This window comes from Neodiprion pinetum, chromosome 3 (genome assembly GCF_021155775.2).
Source record: "Neodiprion pinetum isolate iyNeoPine1 chromosome 3, iyNeoPine1.2, whole genome shotgun sequence".
NCBI lineage: Eukaryota > Metazoa > Arthropoda > Insecta > Hymenoptera > Diprionidae > Neodiprion > Neodiprion pinetum.
The window spans coordinates 22,754,894-22,775,031 of NC_060234.1; the positions used below are offsets into that span (position 1 = coordinate 22,754,894).

A 20,138-nucleotide genomic window follows, 5' to 3' on the forward strand; every position below is an offset into this window, starting at 1 on the left:
TGTAAAGTTTTTGCCTATACATTCGATATTTAAAAAAATATGTGCAAGACTATAAGCTAGTTATGAAACATTGTTCTACACCCGGGTGTAGAAAATTGACGCACTAAGCGCGGATTAGAACGCCCTCGTCATTGTAACTTTAGGGTGTTGTATGCGGTAACTCGGCAATCTTACAAATATCGATCACTGAGTGATAGGTGACTAATACCGTAATTATCGACGCGCGACATAGAGCGTAGAGTTCGTGTACCTAGATTATACATCACGATGTTAACAGTTCAAAAAGCCAAGGTAAAACAACGATGTGCGCGAGTTGAAGAATACTGATCTGTAAATTTTTTCTCTTTTTTGCGGTCGAGGAGGGGAGCCTGCGGCCGCTGAGCGAATGAGTATTGCGAAGCGGGTCGCGTCGACTTTTTAGCCCGAACGGATTTGAATCGGGGATTGCGCGCGGTAGACAATCGACGTCAAACCAACAATGTGCACAGGCTCGCGGCGTTCAATCGACGTCCGTGACGCGCTTACGTCTGCGTGGTGAGCGGGGATAGATATTTGTGCATTTCAGGTTCTCCCGTAGCCGTCGGGCTTATCTACCCGGTTGTCTGTCCGCAGGTACATACATCGCGCATCGGCCTTCGATATCGAACGCGCGTAACAACGAGCCGAGAAAACTGGATCACACAATGATCGCGTAGGCGGTATCCGATCGCATTATATAGGGGAATCCCACCAGCCGCGGCTCCGGGGTCTCGAACTTAATTAAGCGGAAATCATAGCGCGTCTGCCTCGATCTACTCATCGGACGAAATCCGATGGGCGAATCTTGAACCGCGAGCGAAACGGGGGGGGGGGGGGAGGGGGCGGAGGGTATTTCTCGTACACAGGGTATATAAGGGCGACACGGCGATCGATGCACACGGCGCCCAGCGGCCAGGCTCTCGGCTCTGCCCCCAGCACATCGTGCCTCGTGCTACGTGCAACTCCAGCGTACAATTCGCTCCCGGATCGCGCGTACGTGCGTGCGTGGGTGCGTGCATGCTTGCCGTGTGACAGGCGCTGGAGCTGTTCCTGCCGTTGTTGTCCGGTTTTTATGGGTGCAGAGGTGATTTAGTGCGGCGTGCGTGCGTGCGTGCGTCTTGCCCGTTTGACTGTTCGTCGTCTAACTGCGTGCGTACGTACGTCTGGGGATTCAAGACGCGTGCCAAGAGTCAAATTGCTGGGGTAATACGCCGGGCGAACATGCCGAAAAGGATATCACTTGCGTATTACCACCTGCACCACAGATCTGCGGACAGCGAAGAGGCGGCTTAGAGCTGCATGACGACGCAGCATGGTGGGTCTTGTGATTCTACTATTCTTGATTAACATCTTGCCACGATTACCCAATCTCGATCATTCTCTCACGCACTTCACTCTCGCTTGCCTGTGTTTGCGATTTTTCTTAAACTTCACGAAACTCGATAAGCTTGTGCCCACTCCCGCTTTTATTCAACGCGTACTTTTCTAACCATTGTGGACGGATGCTCGATGGTGTTGATCCGTTATTCCTACTCCTTACCTGCAACGACAATTTGTTGATTATAATCGTACCTGCAGTTAGCTGTAAATGCTGTAAAGATTATTGATTTGGAAATGAAATTGTGAAGGTGATGTGTTGTTCATTGTATTGCCACCAACGCATCTTTTTGATGGCGGTAATTGACCTTTAACACTCCCCTGCGTAAATTGTACAGTAGGGTTCGTTCGCTTCATTCAATTACTTTTTTACATGTGTAACCCATACGTAAGGTCAACTTCCATATGATCTACTCGTAGATTTTTTCCCGGATTTCTTGTGACTGTTGAATTATCCAATTATTCTCAGATTTTATTGTAAGAACCATGCGTCGAGATTGAAAAACGTGTCTCAATCTCGAGATTGAAAGAGTGCAACCTTACGTATTTATATGGCTTACTTTGGCTTGACATATGTGTATCAAAATTAATTACAATCCTTGAGACGAGCATCAGACCGTGAATCAAAGTAATTGACGGGGTGTCCGCAAGTCTCAGGACAAACTTCAGATTGCACATTAAATCCAGGTCCTCAGAGTAAAATGATAGAAAATTTTGTCTGAGTATTGGAATACTTGATGCGTTATGTAATATGATTATTATTATATTCACTCAGTTGCAAAATTGCTTTGATGTATTATAGAATAACGTTGGGCGTGGATTCGACTCGGAATATGATTCGGTGACGATGTTTATAGAAATTTCCATTATTGCCATGTTTTTATACACCTGTATTTAGAACCCTGAGCTATTCACGTTCGAAACGTTGGCAACAGCAATTTGTACAGGGTATCGTAAAACGAGCCGTCCAAAACGATATAATCCGCTCCCTAAAGCAAGTTTTAATTAATTACCATACGGTTGAGCGAATAGTGATTGACGGTATGAGTGGAAAAAAAGGATAAGTTGAAAAATACAGTTTGAAATAATCGAGATATCCGTTGCAAAATGTTGAAAGCTTGTCAAAATCGATTGATTTCACCGAATGCTGTTTCGGGTAATTTTGAAGCTAAAATATACGTCAATTGTCAAGTAATTCAATTGAACAAAAAGTATGAGACAAATGAAATTTTCATTCCTAGTTTTTTTTTTTTTTTTTTTTTTATAAACATTGGTATTTATGCGACGAATAAACTCGTTTATTGGTGTAAAGAGAAAATCATTGTAACTATCGCTTTTGCTCACCCGTCTCACTTGAGTACGAATTGTGAGACAGGAGTGAAATTATTTCGCGCTACGATACCTCGCGCTCGACTGCAGATCGCGAACTTCTATTTACCATCTCGTTAAACCGCGAAAGGACGAAAAGACAAACGTCGAGCTGACGTCGTGTCGCGTTGACTACGAGCCGTCGCGTCGCGTGAAAAGGCAGAGCTTTTGTTCAGCTACAAACTCTCCCTCTCTCTTTCCCTATACGCCCCCTAACGCAATCCTGCACTCGCCGTTTATATCTCTCCTCTATTTTTTGCATTTTTGAAATATTTCTGCCATGCCAGGCGGTTCTCTCTACCAAGGCTTTGCATATTTGATATCTGTATAAAAGCAAAACACAGAACTCGTACTGTTCGAAACGCCCCGATGCGACCGCTCTGCTCGATTGTCAGAGAAAACGTTTCGCGTGTAGGTGTTAAATATTTACACTGTGCGTTGTCTAAGGATAATCTACGTTGTCCAAGGATAAATTGGTCGGAACTATTGAATCAAAATTTGGAAAAAGAGAACTTGTTTAAAAAATTTTCAACAATGTCACTTACATACATTGGCACAATAGCGAACACGAATGAAACATCTTTATTATGTTTAATAGAAATGGATCTGAATAAATTTGAATTATCGCACCAGATAAGATATGAACAATATGAGTAATCAAAATGATTAAACTCTGGTGTTTTGATCCGATTCTTACTTGCTCCGTGACCAGATTGCCCACAAATTGGCTGAAAGACATTAAAGAAATTGAGCATTATAGCATATAGTTATAAGGCGCTAATTCAACTGTCGACGAACATTAGTTGTACCGCGCTTACACAAATATATTCTTATTTACTCTGGAGAGAATTGATGATTTTTTTCCTGTGATTTTTGATGATTTCTACGGTAACCACAAGAAGCTCAGCAACATCAGTATCGAACCGAAAATACCAAAGTTTAAGCATTCTGAACGTTTTGATGGATAAGATCTTTTCTCAAATTGTTAAAAATTTTATGGCTCATCTTCTTTAAATTTGCTCAAAGTTATTTCTATTTATACATAGCAGGACTGTAGTTTCATTCATGTTAACTATCATTGGCGCAAATACCGCACTACGATGTAGATTTTTTAAACCGTTTTCCCTCTATTCCTATCTTCTGATTCAGACTGGCTTTTCTTAACTACCGTTTCCCAATATTTCATATCAAAAAAATTAACGTATAATAACACTGAGTTGGTTATTCGCGATCTCGAATTACCTCTGATTCTTTTCTATCACAATCGCAGTAAGAAAAAAATAATAAAACAAAAGATACGTCGCATGAATAACAAAAAACGGATACAGTATAAAATTGTTCGAAATGTATTCGCGTATCCATCTCCATCCATTTCAACTGAAATGACGTACATGAGAGCTCTATTAGAGATTCAAATGTCCGCTTGTTATACATCTTGTAGAACTCTGCTAGGTATCCACAAAGCGTCGATTAGAGATTTCATCGATTTTGTGGAGAATAAGCCTGAACCTCCAACGGACTTCCTATTCATTATTCACGTGCATCACTATCTTATAAGATCTTACAGATCCAGTATACCGGGAGTCTCTGGTGAACGTGCCGACTCCGAGTCACGCGATCACCGCCAGTGCCAACACATGCACAAGTTTTCGTTTGCAGCATATCTATCCGCCACACTTGGCTCACATCAAAGTTGTGCGTGTGTTAGCACTAGCGGTGATAATGTGGCTCGGAGTCGACAATTTCACTGGAGACTTCCGGTATATAGACTTCTACTACATATCCACATAGATCTTCATTGGAAATATCGTGAAATTAATACCTTTAACGGACGTTATTTCGGTATACTCTACTCCTGTTAACGTATCATCATAAATATTATAAAATTATTATGTGCACATTTTGTTCTGTCCTGGACGAAAAGTCAAAGGCACTTAAGGACAGCTGGATCCTTAAGTACCGGACAAAATTCGAAGTAAACGAAAGGGTAGAATCGTTGGAGGTTTGTATACTGTAGAGCTCTGTTTGGTGGCGAGAGAAGAGAGTAACTATTCGCCGCCTGATAATTTTCTACAGTACCTCCACTTAGGTGCATGGACATTCATAGACATCCAATATATATCCATCACCGGACTTAATCTTTAATCTGACCATACATATTGCGAATTTGTATAGATGTCTTGTAGAGATCCACCATGGATCTGGTCCTTTTATGGTGTTGTGAATCTCTGTATAGACCTCTAATAGATGGAGTATTTCGTGTGTGACGTTCCAGAAATTTTAGATAAATATGTACTTCCGCATGCTTTTTGAACGGAAAGAATTACCCATAGAACCTAGAGCCTGAATTTTACAACAGTAGGGTTGGCTCGTGTTGCGAAAAATTTTAAGTATGTTTCGCGAAGTTCGCTGTTGGAATTCCAGAGTACAGTTTTATTTTTATCTTTGTGTTCATACGTACGTACAGACAAACATGTATTCTATAGGTGCTAACATTTTTTATTTTTTTTGCTTTAAAAACTGCAACCCGTCTCGAGGCCGTGGAATTTTGCCTGTTGCATGTCCAGCTAGGCTCGGTGGGGTGGCTGGAGTGTTATATTAAGCAATTTCATGCACATCTGTTTACCGTTGGAAAACAGGTGTACGTAGCGGGCTCGCGGCTTATCTCCTTTTCATTACCGTGATTCAGGCGATCGTTCAATTCCGCTGGACAGGACCGAGTCTTATAGTTACTAGGTATAATAATTATCGAAGCTCATCGGGTCGTGAATCGAACAGCGTTGTTCGATATCGTCTGTACCGGTTGTTTTTTCTGATCGTGAAATTCGCCGCTCTACGTCAGCAGACAGATAAACGAATATACATTTCGGATACGCACGGAATGCAAAATGTAGTTTCGTTGTCTATCTACTGGCGTTGATGCGACAAGTTTCACAAACAAAAAAAAAAAAAAAAAAACGCCCGAAGCTTTATTACATTTATATTCAAGTATGGCTACCCATTTTCGGCTATAATCTATTTTCGGTCCGAAAGAAAATGCGACTTCGATTCTATACGAATTATGTAACAATGACTCCCATTTTTTAACTTCGGCTGCATCGTCCGTCACTTTTTTCACACAATTCGTATAGAATCGAAACTCGCATTTCGTTTCGAACCATAAATATAGGGAGTCAGAAGTGGGCAGGCATAACTACACGAATATCACTGTACTACATGATCGAGCGATTTGCAATCCCCGTCTTTTTGTTCTGCGCAGCGGTTTCCCACGGTGCAATTGACGAGACTGAAAAGTAAGCGGTTGAACGAGGAGGAAAGGGTGAAAAGAAAAAATAATGCAAGGACAAGAAGAGCTAAAAAAATATGTATTGAAAGGATGAAAGGAAACTTTTAGCCAACGCCGTTCGAGTAGCATTCCCGTAGTCCAGGACACCTTCTCTTCCACCCTCGCGGTTATCGCGGAGACAAACCGCCGCCTCTGCACTCCTCTTTTCCCCACTTCCACCCCTTCCGTCCCACCCCTACGCCTCACGCAGACAATAGCAAAGCTTGCTGCGGGGTCCGGCAGGACCGGCCGGTGATAATAGCGCACTCATCTCAAAAAACCGCGCCGCTCTGGGATAAAGATGAGGGAAAAGTCTAGTGGCCTCGTAAAACTATCCCCTGCGGCCTGTACCCGCTTACCTGAGCAAGGGCGTCCGTGAATCAATTCCATCACTACTTCTTCACGTTTTCACTCTCTTCTTCTCGCAGCTCTGCCTCTGCGGCTGTAACTTTAGAATGTGACGAAAGGTACGCTCGTAAAATTTAACGTGCGAATCGGAAAGGCACCTAGATATGTTCATTACTGTTTGTGTATCTTACAAATTGTAAGAAGAGAAGGAAAATTTTTCGCGTATCCTGCCGCGCGGTGACTTTCCTCGCAGAGTTTTGGTAGAGAAAATATTTCTATCAGAGTTTAAAGTGGGATTAACTTTTGAAACGCGATGACAGACTACTGTATTGTGTTATGTGGTCATGTTTCCAGTTTCTGTATCCAGGGGATATTGCTGTTGAAGGTTGATTAACGTGTTAATTTTTCAATTTACATGAAATAATTATTTCCTTTGATCCCAATCAATTCATGGCTCGTTCAAGCCTTATTGTATCATTTTCCACGAAACATATTCCGTACTTTATTGTGAACCGTGAATTGTGCACGAATGAATTCATTATTTCACACTGGGTTGAATTAGATATTTCGAGTACAGTTCCAACTGTAATTGTGAATGCGCGTCTATTCGAATCGATACTTCGTCGTATAAAATTAATGAAATTTCTTTCTGGATGTGTCTTTATACTTGAAATCAGTAAAGTTCATTCATATCGATTAAAAAATACTCTAATCAATTGACAAACGAGTTGACAACATATATTTACTAATTCACTGAGTTATTACTTCCTCGTTACAGAATTTTGGATAGTGAGAGGTCGAATGAGAAATTCAATTCGATGAACAATTAGGCTCGTGAATATTAAATTTTTCAATTTAAAACTTATACAAGTATTGACACTCGCTAATTTAAAATACGTTGAACTTTCTGGATTCTTACAATATTCGACTTTGCAGACCTTCCATTCCGTGAACTATCAACGTTTGTCCATGTATCTTACAAGTATAAGATGTGTTGGGCGAAATCTGAGATGCCAGTTACAGTGAAAAATTATTGAATTTTAACCAAAACTGTACTTACTATAATAAGTATCCGACATTGAACAAATCGGGAAGTGTCTGGGAAAAAATTTCTGCTTTTGATCTATGCATATAGTAGAGTGTTATGAAATAATCAGGTCGTATTTTTACAATTCCGTTAAAAACGATGATTGCAAAAGTTATATCCAATTGAATTTCACTCTTTTTGAATATATAATCCTATACTTTAGCCAGTTCGATGTCCCTAAGTACTTTTTTAAAGCTGTTATATCCGCTTCAACTTTGTTTCACATAAAAAAAGAATATATAAAAACAAATTATTCCTCCGCAAACTACTGAAGTATTGAATTGAAAAAATTCACGAAACTTCCATGAAAGGTTTATATACAACGTTTGGTTGGAAATCAGGATAGGAAATTACGAATTCGCGTCACTGTGTCGAAACTCACAGCTCCTTCCAAACCCACGTGACATTTTATTTAATTCCCTCCCATTTCAGGGCAGAGCTGATGCTGGGGGAGGTTGGAAAGGAGTATGGTTGAGCATAATCGTGATGCTAGGAGGATCGGGCGGTGCGGAGGGTGCGGGAAGCTGCGGGCTAGCGGAGCTGGGCTGCAAAGACGGGCATTGCGTGCCGCTCGACGCGTACTGCGACGGTAAGGACGACTGCGGAGACGGAAGTGACGAGCCGGCATTGTGCACGCCGTGCAACCGGACGTACCACGGGGTCGAGGGCCGGACGTACAAGCTGGTGCTCCTGCGGCCGGTTCAGGTGCGGCTACCCTTCTTCTGCCACCTGACATTCACAGCCGGGGGTCCAGGGCACGGCGAGCTGGTCCAACTGCTCTGGGAGGAGTTCAAGATCGGCCGATTGGACCCTGCCGCCGAGGACGCAACGGGCAGCTGCCCCGAAGGATCGTTGCAGCTCGCGGAGCTGGGTCGGCCCTTTACGGGGGGCTCATGGTGCGGTGCGGGAAAGGGGCGCGCCTCCTACTACAGCGAAACGAGCACCGTGACGGCCTCCGTCAGGCTCTTCCACGCTCCGACGTCGGTCCCCTTTGAGTTCAGCCTGCGGTACCGTTTCGTCGCGCGGAGCGAGGCGATCGCGCGGCTGGGCCAGCCGGGGCTACCGTTCGAGCGAGGGGCCCCTGTTCCGGGGACTTACTGCTCGAGGAACTTCTACGAGTGCTACCGTAAGCGGTGCCGCGTCCAGAGTCCGAACTACCCGGGGGAGTATCCGCGCAACGCGACCTGCCTGCTGAATCTTCGCCAGAAGGAGGTCCCCACCTGCAAGCACGCCATGATGGCCGTCAGGCCCAGTGCTCCGGGGCCCGCCGGCCTAGCCGCGAGTAACGCCACCCTCGCCGTCTGGCAAGACTGCCCCCCCGAACGGGACCGCATCGTCATTCGCGACGGCACGGGGCCCGACGACCCCGTGCTTCTCACCTACTGCGGGGGGCCCCTCCCTCGCGTCACGGCAAGGGGCCCGACCATGCTCGTAGAATTTCGTAGCTCGTCACTCGCCATTCCCCTCGGCGCGTCCGCGCTCAGGCTCGAACTCGAGGCCGAGGTCGTCTTCGTCGACTCCGACGGGCTCGACTACGCCCGCGGGACCCAGGGCTGCCACTTCTTCGTTAACGGCACAGCCTGGCGCTCCGGCGTCCTCAAGGCCCCTCTTCATTCTCTGCCGCCCGGATCGAGCTGCACCTGGAACATCCAGGGCCTCTCCGGCGACCGTGTATGGATTTACTTCTCGTCCTATTCTCAACGCGACCTCACTGGCAACGCCGAGAGCAACGTTAGCGCTCGGACCGATCGGCCCTGCGCCGTAAAAATCACCCTCTGGGACGGTACCCCGAGCAACGGGCTGCCCATCGTTGCTCTTTGCGACGAAGCACCGAGACTCTGCGCTCACGCCGCTCTCCGCAATGCCACCAGGGCCACTAGGCCATGCACCGCCGAAGAAAGCTACCTCACTGTCGCCCCGACTCTCACTCTTAAGATGGAAAGTTTGCCCGGAACGGTGCTGCACACAGTCAACTTTCAGGTACTAATTATTTGTATTCTACCCGTTGTTTTGGATTGGATATAGATTGGGAAAAACAAGCTGTTTTTTACCCACTTTAGTCAACCTCGGGCGGGCGGTATTGGTAGTTCGCAAATATTGTGCCTCCCGACTATTGTCATTCGACGGATATACCTATGTCGATGCTTTATTGCCTTTCCATCAACCTGTAGTCGGGTTTATAGATATCTATCCGGATCCCCGAATTGATTGCAGCTTGAATGGGTTTCAATAGCGTTCGCTCAAACCAATTGGATTTCGATGTTGTTATTCTGTTCGGTTGACATAATATTGGGCCAATTGTGAGACTGTCTAGCTGCGTGATTGCATTCAAAAAAATACACACCTATCGCATATCATGATGCAGGGTGTCCCGTAGCTCGGGAATTGTAAACCCGCAGCAATATTGTTGTGCGTAAGAAAAAAGGACGGTCAACTACAAGAGAAATTTTTCTACCGCACTGCACGTTGACGATGCTGTAGGTATGGGTATGTATTACGGAACAATGGTGCAGGCTTGAAATTTTGAAATCAGAGGTTTTGATATAAGGTGATTTATCACAGAATGGTTGGTATTTGGCTTCGCTATTTTGAATTTTAGCATTTCTGCTTCCGACAAGTTATCAACGTTCACAAAACCTTCCGGTTACCAAATTTCGTCCAAGTCAAGTAATTTCTGGTATTCGGTGCCCCCGTATCAACTTCCCAAATTTTAAGTCAACTGTAATTCTTCTACCTAATCAGAAATTAAGAAAAATTTGTACCCGGAGTGGGTAAACAGCCACCATTCTTGCATCATAACTTTGTCTATTACGCGCGATAGAGGAATTTCAGTTATAATACTTTACTGCCCTTATTTTTCATACACAACACCGCTAACCAACGTTAGAAAAAATATGAATTCCTCCAGATATAGCGAAAATAATATACGTATTGTATGACAAGCAGGCAAACTCGAATATACTTGTATTTATTTTATCGTTTGTCAAATACACGACAATAATATTAAGCATCTACATTTTGAATTTATATATATATATACATTTTTTCGTACGAGAAGGGTTTACTATCCGCAAGTTACGGGACACCCTGTATAATACATAAGAGGTCTTTGGGAAGTAAATGGAACTTGGCTTGGTTAATTTTTATAAAATTACGGAAAGTGGTAAATATTTGCGCGATAGTCATTCAAACGTAACGTTTCCCTCAAAAGTGCGCGTTTCGCCAAGCGGTATTTAATTTGCAATGCATCCCGCGAATAAAAATTTAGACATATTTTTAAAACTTTCTGACAAGCAAAGCAATGCTTTTGATTAAAAATTTGCTCAACTGAAGAGATAGTCCTGATATATATGTATAGTTTCGCGCCAAGTACATTAGCGAGACGCGAAAGGACACCGATACTCTTTACCGTATCTCATATTTCCACCTGAGATCTCCGAAAATTTTGCGAACCACGTTAAGCCGTGAAAGACACCCCCTCTTTCTCTTTCCGAAAAGTGCTGTGCTAATCGTAAAAATACTTCCCTTCTCTCCCCCAGGCACGGTACGAATTCGTGGCAACGTTGCAGGGCGGCGAGAGCTGGATCGAGGGTGCGTGCAATCGGGTGTGGCGGAAGGTGCGGGCTGGGACAATAACTTCACCGAGGGACGTCCGCCTCTTCGGCAGGGGTGGCGCGTCGCGGCTGGAGTGCCGATATCGGGTCGAGGGGGGCCCGGGTGAGCGGGTCCGTCTCACCCTGCACAACGCGAGTCTCGGGGAGCTGACGACTTGCGTGAGCGAGCGGGACTTCCACACGGGGCGACCGCGCTGCTCACCGGAAGTCGGGTCGCGAGAGGCCCACCTGACGCTCTTCGAGGCGCCCTGGCGGGACTTCAGACTGCCGCGGGCCTGCCTTTGCGACAACACCTCGCACCTGCCCCTGACCCACATATCGACGAGCCGGGCCCTCGAGATCACGTTCCTCGTAGATCAGCAAGCCCCGCACGAGGACTTCGAGACGGTATTCTTCCACGCGAGCTTCGAGCTCGTCAGGGCGCCGGAGTGCCCCCGGAAACAGAGGGTCCGGGGCGAAGGTGGGGAGCTCAGGTTCGTCGCGCCCCCGCTGTCCAGGCCTGACATATACTGCGAGGGCCTCCCGTGGCTCGTTGAGGCCCGGGAAAATCGCTCGCTGTTCCTCCTCACTTGGGGCTGGTTCCTGCCCCTGGACCCAAACCCCGCCAACGGCCAGCCCGTCGTCAGCGACGCGCCGCGATGCCCAACGAGCAATCGCGTCCTCTTGTACTCCGGGAAGCCACCGAAACTTCTCAAGGTCGTCTGCCCAGCCGAGCCCGGTGCCCGAGAGTACGCTGTTCACGTCTTCTCCGAGGAGTGGCTCAGCGCCGAGGGGGAAGGGGGCGTGGGCAGGGACGCCTGGCTGGGACCCCCAAGGGCCCCGGCCCTCCTCATCGACTTCGTCGCTAGGGAGCCGGGACAGGCCGCGGCTTCTTGGCTCGAAATATCCAGGAGCAGATCCGCCCTCCGGAGGCAGCTGAGACTCCCTGAACGTGGCGTCGAAAATGACACCTCTGCAACCGGTGATTGTCCGCACAGATGCCCGGAACTCGGTGCCTGCATCGCTGCCAGTCTATGGTGCGACGGCAGGCCCCATTGCCCGTCTGGTCACGATGAGGAACACTGTGGAAACGGGGCAAGGCTCTTGGGCATGCTTCCCCCAGCCGTTTGGCTCTTTGTCGCCGGGACCGCCGGCGTCGTTACGGCCTTTGCCTGTATCCTCGCTATCCTAATTGGCAGGTATTCTTGTTTTTCATCTATCTATGCATCGGTTTGCTGTTCTGTACCTCTCGCTGTGTCTGTTTTTGAATTACCTTTATCCTATTCTTCTGCTCCTTCTTCGCGTATTTCATCTTGATTATTTTCTACTGTTTCTTTCTCCTGTACACCGAGAATCTTCTGTGAAACTTGCCGCTAGACGCCAGTAGGTAGGCAACCGTAAGTTGCTTTTTCAAAATGTAACGACACATAATTAAGCTTCTATTGCCTGTCTGATCGCGATTGGAGGCAAGTTCCACAGATGACTCACGGTAGCTTCTTATCTCTGATTATGATTGATTGAGTTTTCTCTTCGAGTGTTGCTAAACAATTCATGGCGAAGATCAATGAAAGTGAAAAATAAAACGAACTCGTAAGTATATGCATGTCAAAACAAACCCTCTTTCAACACGAGGACCCCTTTCAAGCTTTTATGAAAAAGTCGGCGGTTCAAAACTTTTCAGCTGGGTAAAGCAATTTTTAAACCGGAATTCCGTGAATAGATCGTTGGAAAGCTTGAAAATCTTGTTTAACCAACCTGGAAAAGACAACTTTTTTTTAAACTCATCTTCGCTACTTGTCCGACATGCCGAACGATTTTCTTGAATCTACCCGACGCCGCGCCAGCAGACAGGCAGCCGGAGTAACATTTTAGGTTTTTGACACCATTTCTGATCAGGCCTGAACTCCGTTTACAATCTTTGCAAAATCCCTGTAGGCTGTCATCGGCTGCTGAGGCATACAGAGAATGTTTTCAGTAATGAGACTGCAAGACCTCAAACGTAACTTTCGTTGCCTGACCTCCAAGGAAATCGCGCGGTATGGACAAGAGCAATAAACAAAAGGACGTTGAAATTTTATGGTTGAAAAATTTGGTGTACCTGGAAAGCAGTGAAAATGTACTGATGAGAATTTGCGTGTGCTTGGTTGTTTGTTACACGTTATACAGGTCCAAGAAATCGGCGCGAAGACTCCGTTACGAAGGACAGTACGAGGGAAAGAAGCCGCGCCGAGCACCAACCGAAGAGACCCTTTTGGGCGCAGCCTCCTGACAACAGCAGCCCGGTTTCGTGGAGTACATCCACGTCGACCGGGAGACAACAGTCTAGAGACACGATGCTGTACTTTACCGTCCAAGTTACTAACTTAACTGAAAACACCCCCAGCTGGTGCCAAGATATCGGCACCGTTACAGGGGCGTATCTCTGTGATACACCGCCACGATCTATTTTAGGGGACTTCTAAAGCGTGGGTGCCCCGCTTAGTCGTTATCATGTATGTTATACGATGTTCTCACCACGGTAAACCTATTCCCACTGCCACATTACCGTCGTATATGTATGTATATACGATACACTGTTGTACTGTGGAGACGAATTAACAATTAACAAATTTAACACAGCGTAGGTAGCCCGCCATAATTATTACGTGTAAAAATTACTTCGTATGAATGGGAAATTTTACGGTTATTACAGTTACCCAGATTAAATAGACGTGATTATGGTTCAACTCCGACTTTATGGTCATTTTACGTATGTACCCGTTCATTGACGCACTATTTGCACCCTGCACAATTTGTTTTTCGTCCAGTGCTCTGAGAATTGATTTTACGCTCTTGAGCGTAACAATGTAAACATCTACACGCCATAACAATATTGATAAACGTTTTTGGAGAATTGTCAGGTTACATGGAAAAATATTACTTTAACTTTACTACCGTGGAAAATGGGACTGTCGATCTAGTAACTCACGACATTCCTGCAGTAACTTTAACAGAAAACTATAGAAACTTCAACAAAATACTGCGCTAGTCCCTCATTTTCCTGAAGGGTAGTAAATCCAACACTCATTTTGTTCGCGCGAAACTAACGGTGACGTGGATATTGAAATGATTATTTTCCGGTGTGAAATAATTTAAAAAAAATAGTTAACCGATTACATAGAAACATTTCGAACAAACGCGGTAACGTTAGTTCCAGGGTTATAAGGCTATAAAAGTTTAGAGCTCTTGCTGATCTGCAGAGGGACGGTTTATAATTAATAAAAGCCATCCAAATCAGTAGAAAAACGGTACATCTCAGCACAAACATAATGTATAGAACACACGAAAAGAGAGTGAATTACTCTAGATGAGTTAGCCAAATTGCAATAAAGATTTTTTCAATCCTATGGTGGAAAAACTACACTCAAATCCGAATCTTTGCTATAAGATAACCTAGGATATAGCTCAAAATTTGACTAGAACTATGCGTGAAGTACAGATAAATTACTGAACATGTGAATTCAAACAGTGAGGTGAGGTCTAATACATGACTGCCTTTGACGCGCTTGCAATTTTGTTATCTCTGCCCGATTATTCTCTGTATTAATCAGTGAATAAGCGCTTCATTGCCCGACAAAAAATCATGACAGGGGAGATTTTATTTTAATTTCACGGTTGTTATAACCCCAGAAATGAGGAATTCAACTTCTGAAACTTTTCCGTACACTTGTGCAGATGAATTGCCTGTGTTTCACTCTAGCCAGTGAATTTCATAGACGCCTAAAAGTAGTTAGTCAATTGCTGTCACAGTTACGGACGGTGTGTGGTACGTCAGGCTCATCCACGCCTACGGAATTTTTGAACTGGAATTAATTGCGAATGTGAACACAGTAGTGCTTCCATCCTCGTTATGTGCTGAGCTAAAATCGTCAAGTTTCTCCGCAAAGTGCACCAGGCGAATTGTGAAAAAAAATCCACGAAATGAAAATTAAAAAAATATTTCAAATACCTCTCTCGCATACATAGGTGTACGTTATACATACACTTACATATAGGTATACGTATGTACTCACAATGAGTGGGTCTATTTTCGGTCTGTTGAGTTCAGTACTGCAAAAGAATCATTCTCCGGGTAGGGATAAAAAACCGGAATTGTCGATTGATAGAAGGACCAGAATATCAAATTTTCATAAACGTGAAAATCTTATTCGTAAAATTTTATAATGCGGAAAGTCCAAGAATAGAAAATTGAACATCTTCAAAGTCGAAGTACAGAAAGACAAAATATAGAAAGGTCAAACGATAAAACGGCAAAATCGCGAATCTGATCACGATTCTATATTATCGAGAGGAATTCCGACGATTCTGTAGAGTTTGGGATTCTACGTTGTGACTTTTCTGTTCTTTTACTGCCCCGCACCTTGACTTTCAACATTTCGTAATTATATGAATTAAGTTTCCGCTTCTTCAAAATTCGATATTGTGACCCTTCGATTTTTCGATCCTTCCACATTATTACCCCCACCCCATTCTCCAGATAATGTGAAGGCTGTATAGAAATTGTAAGTTCACGATCAAACAAAAAGATGAAAACAAAACACTGCCTTCCAATTACCGAATTTAATTCTACGTAAACTTCACGGTAATCTCTAGGAGTCGTCATTACAGGTACTCCGCAATGGGAATCAACTCGCCGCTACTCGACTCATTCGCTCCCTTGTTCCGGCTCCTCTCCTTTTTTTCATCCTGGGTCATCCCCTTTAAAAGTCCCTCGATGGAGGTGACCCACACGTATATACTGCACACTAATTATTCCTAACACAGTCATACTCTGCATATATACACACATTTCTACAAAATACTGTACATATGCATGTACACATTTCTGCACATACCGTTATACATACCTACAACGTTTCCACTATGTATATTACACATACGTATATACTTGTACGCTGGAGCGAACTTAATTAGCACACTCGTACATACATAAATTTTCATTCATTCATACGTGATTGTATTCACAGGATTTTCCATATACTCGCCAGCGAATCCAGTGTAGACTGCTTTCTTAATTAGGAAACATGAATTACTAAACCATATATAATTATAAATGAACTGTTAAACTTTACGTAAATATGAAGCTCTAAACCAACGAAGTATTAGGGTATAAACCTGTGTATATGTGCGCGTGTGTGCAAATCGTAATCAATCATCACAAAATGTTTATACATATTATAACGACACAAAATGCAGAAACATTACATTTTCATTTTCATTGCAGATTAAATGCACACAAGATTATACGCTAATGTTCGGAGGTTCAGGTGCAGAGTTTGATAAATTGTTATAGGTAATTGAAGGCATATTGTAGATATATGTAGATATATATATATTATATATATTATATAAATATAAATAAATTGAATAGGGAATTAGGTGTGGGCAAGAATGAGTGCAAGGAATTCGCTGCCAATACATGTATTTCGAACATACATGTACATACATGTATAAATATATATATACCTATATATATATGAAACATACAAATATATACACGGTGACGGCATGCTTATACATTAAACATATGTGTGTTGAAAAACGCCCTCGCATCGTCGGACAAACATTCCACGCTTTGTATCCTTGGTTCAATTTGATTTGCAAATTTAGTATATTTATATACATTATGTATGAATACTTTAAATGAAATTCCGTATTTGAATTTAAGCAAAATTTTCAACTGTGTTTAAAGATATCTAAAGCTCAACTTCCGGTACAAACAATTCTGCATAAAAACAATATCCTTTTTTCTTCTATTAATTTTCTTCAATCCTCTAAGAAAGTTTAAATTCAACGACCAATCATTAGGTTTTGTGGCATTTAATGTACAATAAGTCGCCGTGTAGATATATAATATTGAAAAAAAAAATCGCACTGTCTGCGCGGGTCGGTAGAATTCATTAGGGTAGGACCGCGCAGCTAAACCATAATTTACAGTCACGAGTAACACATGCTCACAAAATTAAGCAAAAAAAAAAAAAAAACACTCCTCGTGTACGTTCCACAAATGAAATCTCCTATACTATGATTGACTAACGACCCGATTAATTATATACACAACTTAATATAGCTCTATATACATACAAGTATGAAAAACCAGGTCACCTGTAATATATATTATACTATATGGATATACATCGATCGTATATGAGTTCCAATAAAAACGACACAGATCTTGTAGTAAATATTTTAGGCGGCATTAACGTCGTAATATGTATGGCGTGTGGCATACCTGTGTGAATATATATAATATAAACCCTCGCAGCAACCCACTGCTACTGACCTACATTAACACTGATTGCGAGAAGAGAACTCGAGAGGAGGCCTTTGCAGCCTTGAGCTTTGCCTACTATCGCCTTTGACTTTGCTCCGTGACGCGGATATCAAGACGAGTTTACCCCCCGACTCAAAAGCTGCCAGAGTGCAGTTGGCGTAATTAAAATTCTTACCGTTCAGCCAAATGCTCGAGTTATCCAACGATCGAGATTAAAAGTTAACCGAGGCTATTTAAGCCGCTTGAAAAATTCCATTGAATTCCAAAAATTCCCTCCGCAGAAGACGAGTACTGAAAGCTTTCGAGGACATAATAGCGACTCTGATGTGCCCATGTGCAACCGATGTATGTACACAATTGTTAATATGCACATTGTACACGTGTACACGTGTAAAAGGTACACATAGGCGATCTTTTGAACAAACTCCGACGGTGACGGAAAATCAATTTCTAAGTGTGGCGTGGTAAACCGTGGTGCACGATGCAGCACGTATAGCGTAAAATGTCACACGAGGCTTGCAGAGGCGGGAAAGCTCGTTACCTCGATAAATGTTCTCCAGAGGCGGCTTTTGTTCTCGAATATAACTACCACACCTAAATATATTTCACGTAGGTGCCACCGCGTGTTACATTGTTAACTACCCTGCCACCATTGTGTCTATAATCCATGCACCGTTATACATTATGACATAGGTATGCAATATGCATGTGCATAAAGTACACAACTGCAAGCAGCGACTTTCGAGCCAAGAAACAAGACTGAGTTGAAACAACTCGATAGAATCGGAGCATTATAAAAGTTAACCGTGCCGGTTTCACGTTTCGATCAAAGGTACGTGTTTTTATCATGAGTTCTAACATTGTTTCGTACCAGCTCTCAGGCAAGAAATTTTCGCGGGTAAACATTTGATGAGAAGAGATTTGATTGTCCATAAAAATTTCCAGTAACTAATCATGGCTAGGTAAACATACTTTCAAAAATACATTTAAAATATGAAATGGAAAATGTTTATAAAAATATTATTCAAATGAACAAATGAAAGTGCTTTGCGCAATGCTGTTTGAAATGAAAAATGTAAAATAGGTATTTAAAATGAGTTACAAAATGTATAATGATATACTATAATATACCTGTAAATAGTTACATTTTTTTTTTTTTTAATCAGTAATACACGTCACCTTACGATTTTCATCTTACTTTGTACATCCGTATTATTCTTGATAAGGAACTACAGTTCTTCGTATTACCTTCTATGGCCAATTTGTCCTCCATTGGATATTTTAGCATTACACCGTAAAATAATCGGGCAAATGTTGTATAATAGATAAGTACTGTACTTCGAAAACTTTTTTTCAACTGTAGAAGACTGCAGTTTTTAAGAATTTCGCTGTATACAATAGCTAGTCAAAACGTTGTTGGAACAATATTTCGAATACTTCGATCATACGCTGTTTATTTGTAGAATATCATTTAAAACTCTCTTAACTCTTCTAGAACGAGAGTCACCAGACAGATGTATTCATGCAAGCTATATATTTATGATAAGTATCAAATCATTAATTAATTCGAGCAAAAGAATTGATGCATCGCTAAATAGACTCTTTTTAAGTTGAAGACTAAGTGATGACCTGAAAATTCTATTATTATTTGACCAGTCCGAGAGAATATAGTTCTAGAATATTGGCCATGAAATTTTTCCAGAAGTTTAAAATCCATTTGAATACAGGCATTTGACAAACGGTTGAAGGTATACATTTTTCCATCTAAAACAGAAAATAGAAAACAACTTTTTGTATTTTACTTGCATATTGAAAATCAAACGTTTTCAAATATTATACTGTAAAAAAATGCGCTGTGGAACACTTCTATAGAATATTTGTTGGTGTCAAGCTTAAACTATTCGATGTTAATCTAATATTACCTGTCGTCAATCTAACGCTATATGTATAATGTTCAAACTCTGAGTTGACCCGAAAAATTGTTCTATAGTAGTCCACACCGGCCACTATTGAACAATTTTAACACCGCCCTTTTTTACAGTGTACCCAGCCCTGCACTAATCAGTCTCGATAACTAGTCTTCCAGCTATCGATAATAATAATAATAATAATAATAATGACAACCGAACCAGCCATACCCTTTCGGGTGTTTTCATAAACGATTAGCTTGTGCGGGGCGAGGAAGGGATGCGTTAATAACCAATCATTTTGCGTTTACAGCCGTCTCAAGATGTTCAATAGACGCGCCCGCGGCGTAATCGCAAAGGGAGTATGGAGAACGGCAGCTGAAAACATTGCCGTCGTGTAGTCAACCGCGTTCAAACCTCAGCTTGCCATTTTGGCATCGGAACGAAGTGACCCGTCTTACAACTTTTGCGAGTTGGGTCTTCTCCGAAACGCTAGGAATTTCAACTCGAGTTCTTTCGTCTCGTCAGGCTAAGCCCGTTTTAGACACCAGCGTTACTGGACACCAAAAGTAATTAGAAGCCGTATTGGAAACCAGCCCGATTGGAAAACAGCGGTGCTGCCCGTCGGACCCCAACAAATGAATAAACATATAAATGCCCGATTAAAACCAAAATTGTTCAATTTCATAATGTGGCCCTTGACTGAAGATGTACCTGCTAAGAATTTGTGGACCTTGTGGACCTCGCTCCGCGGCTAAGGGCATGGTGAAGGGTGCTGTAGGGTCGTGAAAGGGAGGATTGC

The 20,138-nt window shown here is 43.0% G+C and overlaps 1 protein-coding gene across 2 annotated transcripts; it reads left to right on the top strand.

The window, feature by feature from the left end:
- The first annotated feature begins 908 nt into the window (after positions 1-908).
- On the top strand, positions 909-17,192 carry LOC124215442 (uncharacterized). Of its 2 annotated transcripts, none has more exons than XM_046618836.2 (4): positions 909-1,333; positions 7,956-9,503; positions 11,063-12,311; positions 13,283-17,192. In XM_046618836.2, the coding sequence occupies exons 1-4, from the start codon at positions 1,331-1,333 to the stop codon at positions 13,576-13,578; spliced, it is 3,096 nt and encodes a 1,031-aa protein (XP_046474792.1). In that variant the 5' UTR covers positions 909-1,330; the 3' UTR covers positions 13,579-17,192. The 2 variants fall into 2 exon arrangements, with proteins under 2 accessions (XP_046474792.1, XP_046474794.1); XM_046618838.1 differs by having other exon boundaries at positions 11,063-12,315; positions 13,283-13,516.
- Positions 17,193-20,138: the final 2,946 nt, after the last annotated feature.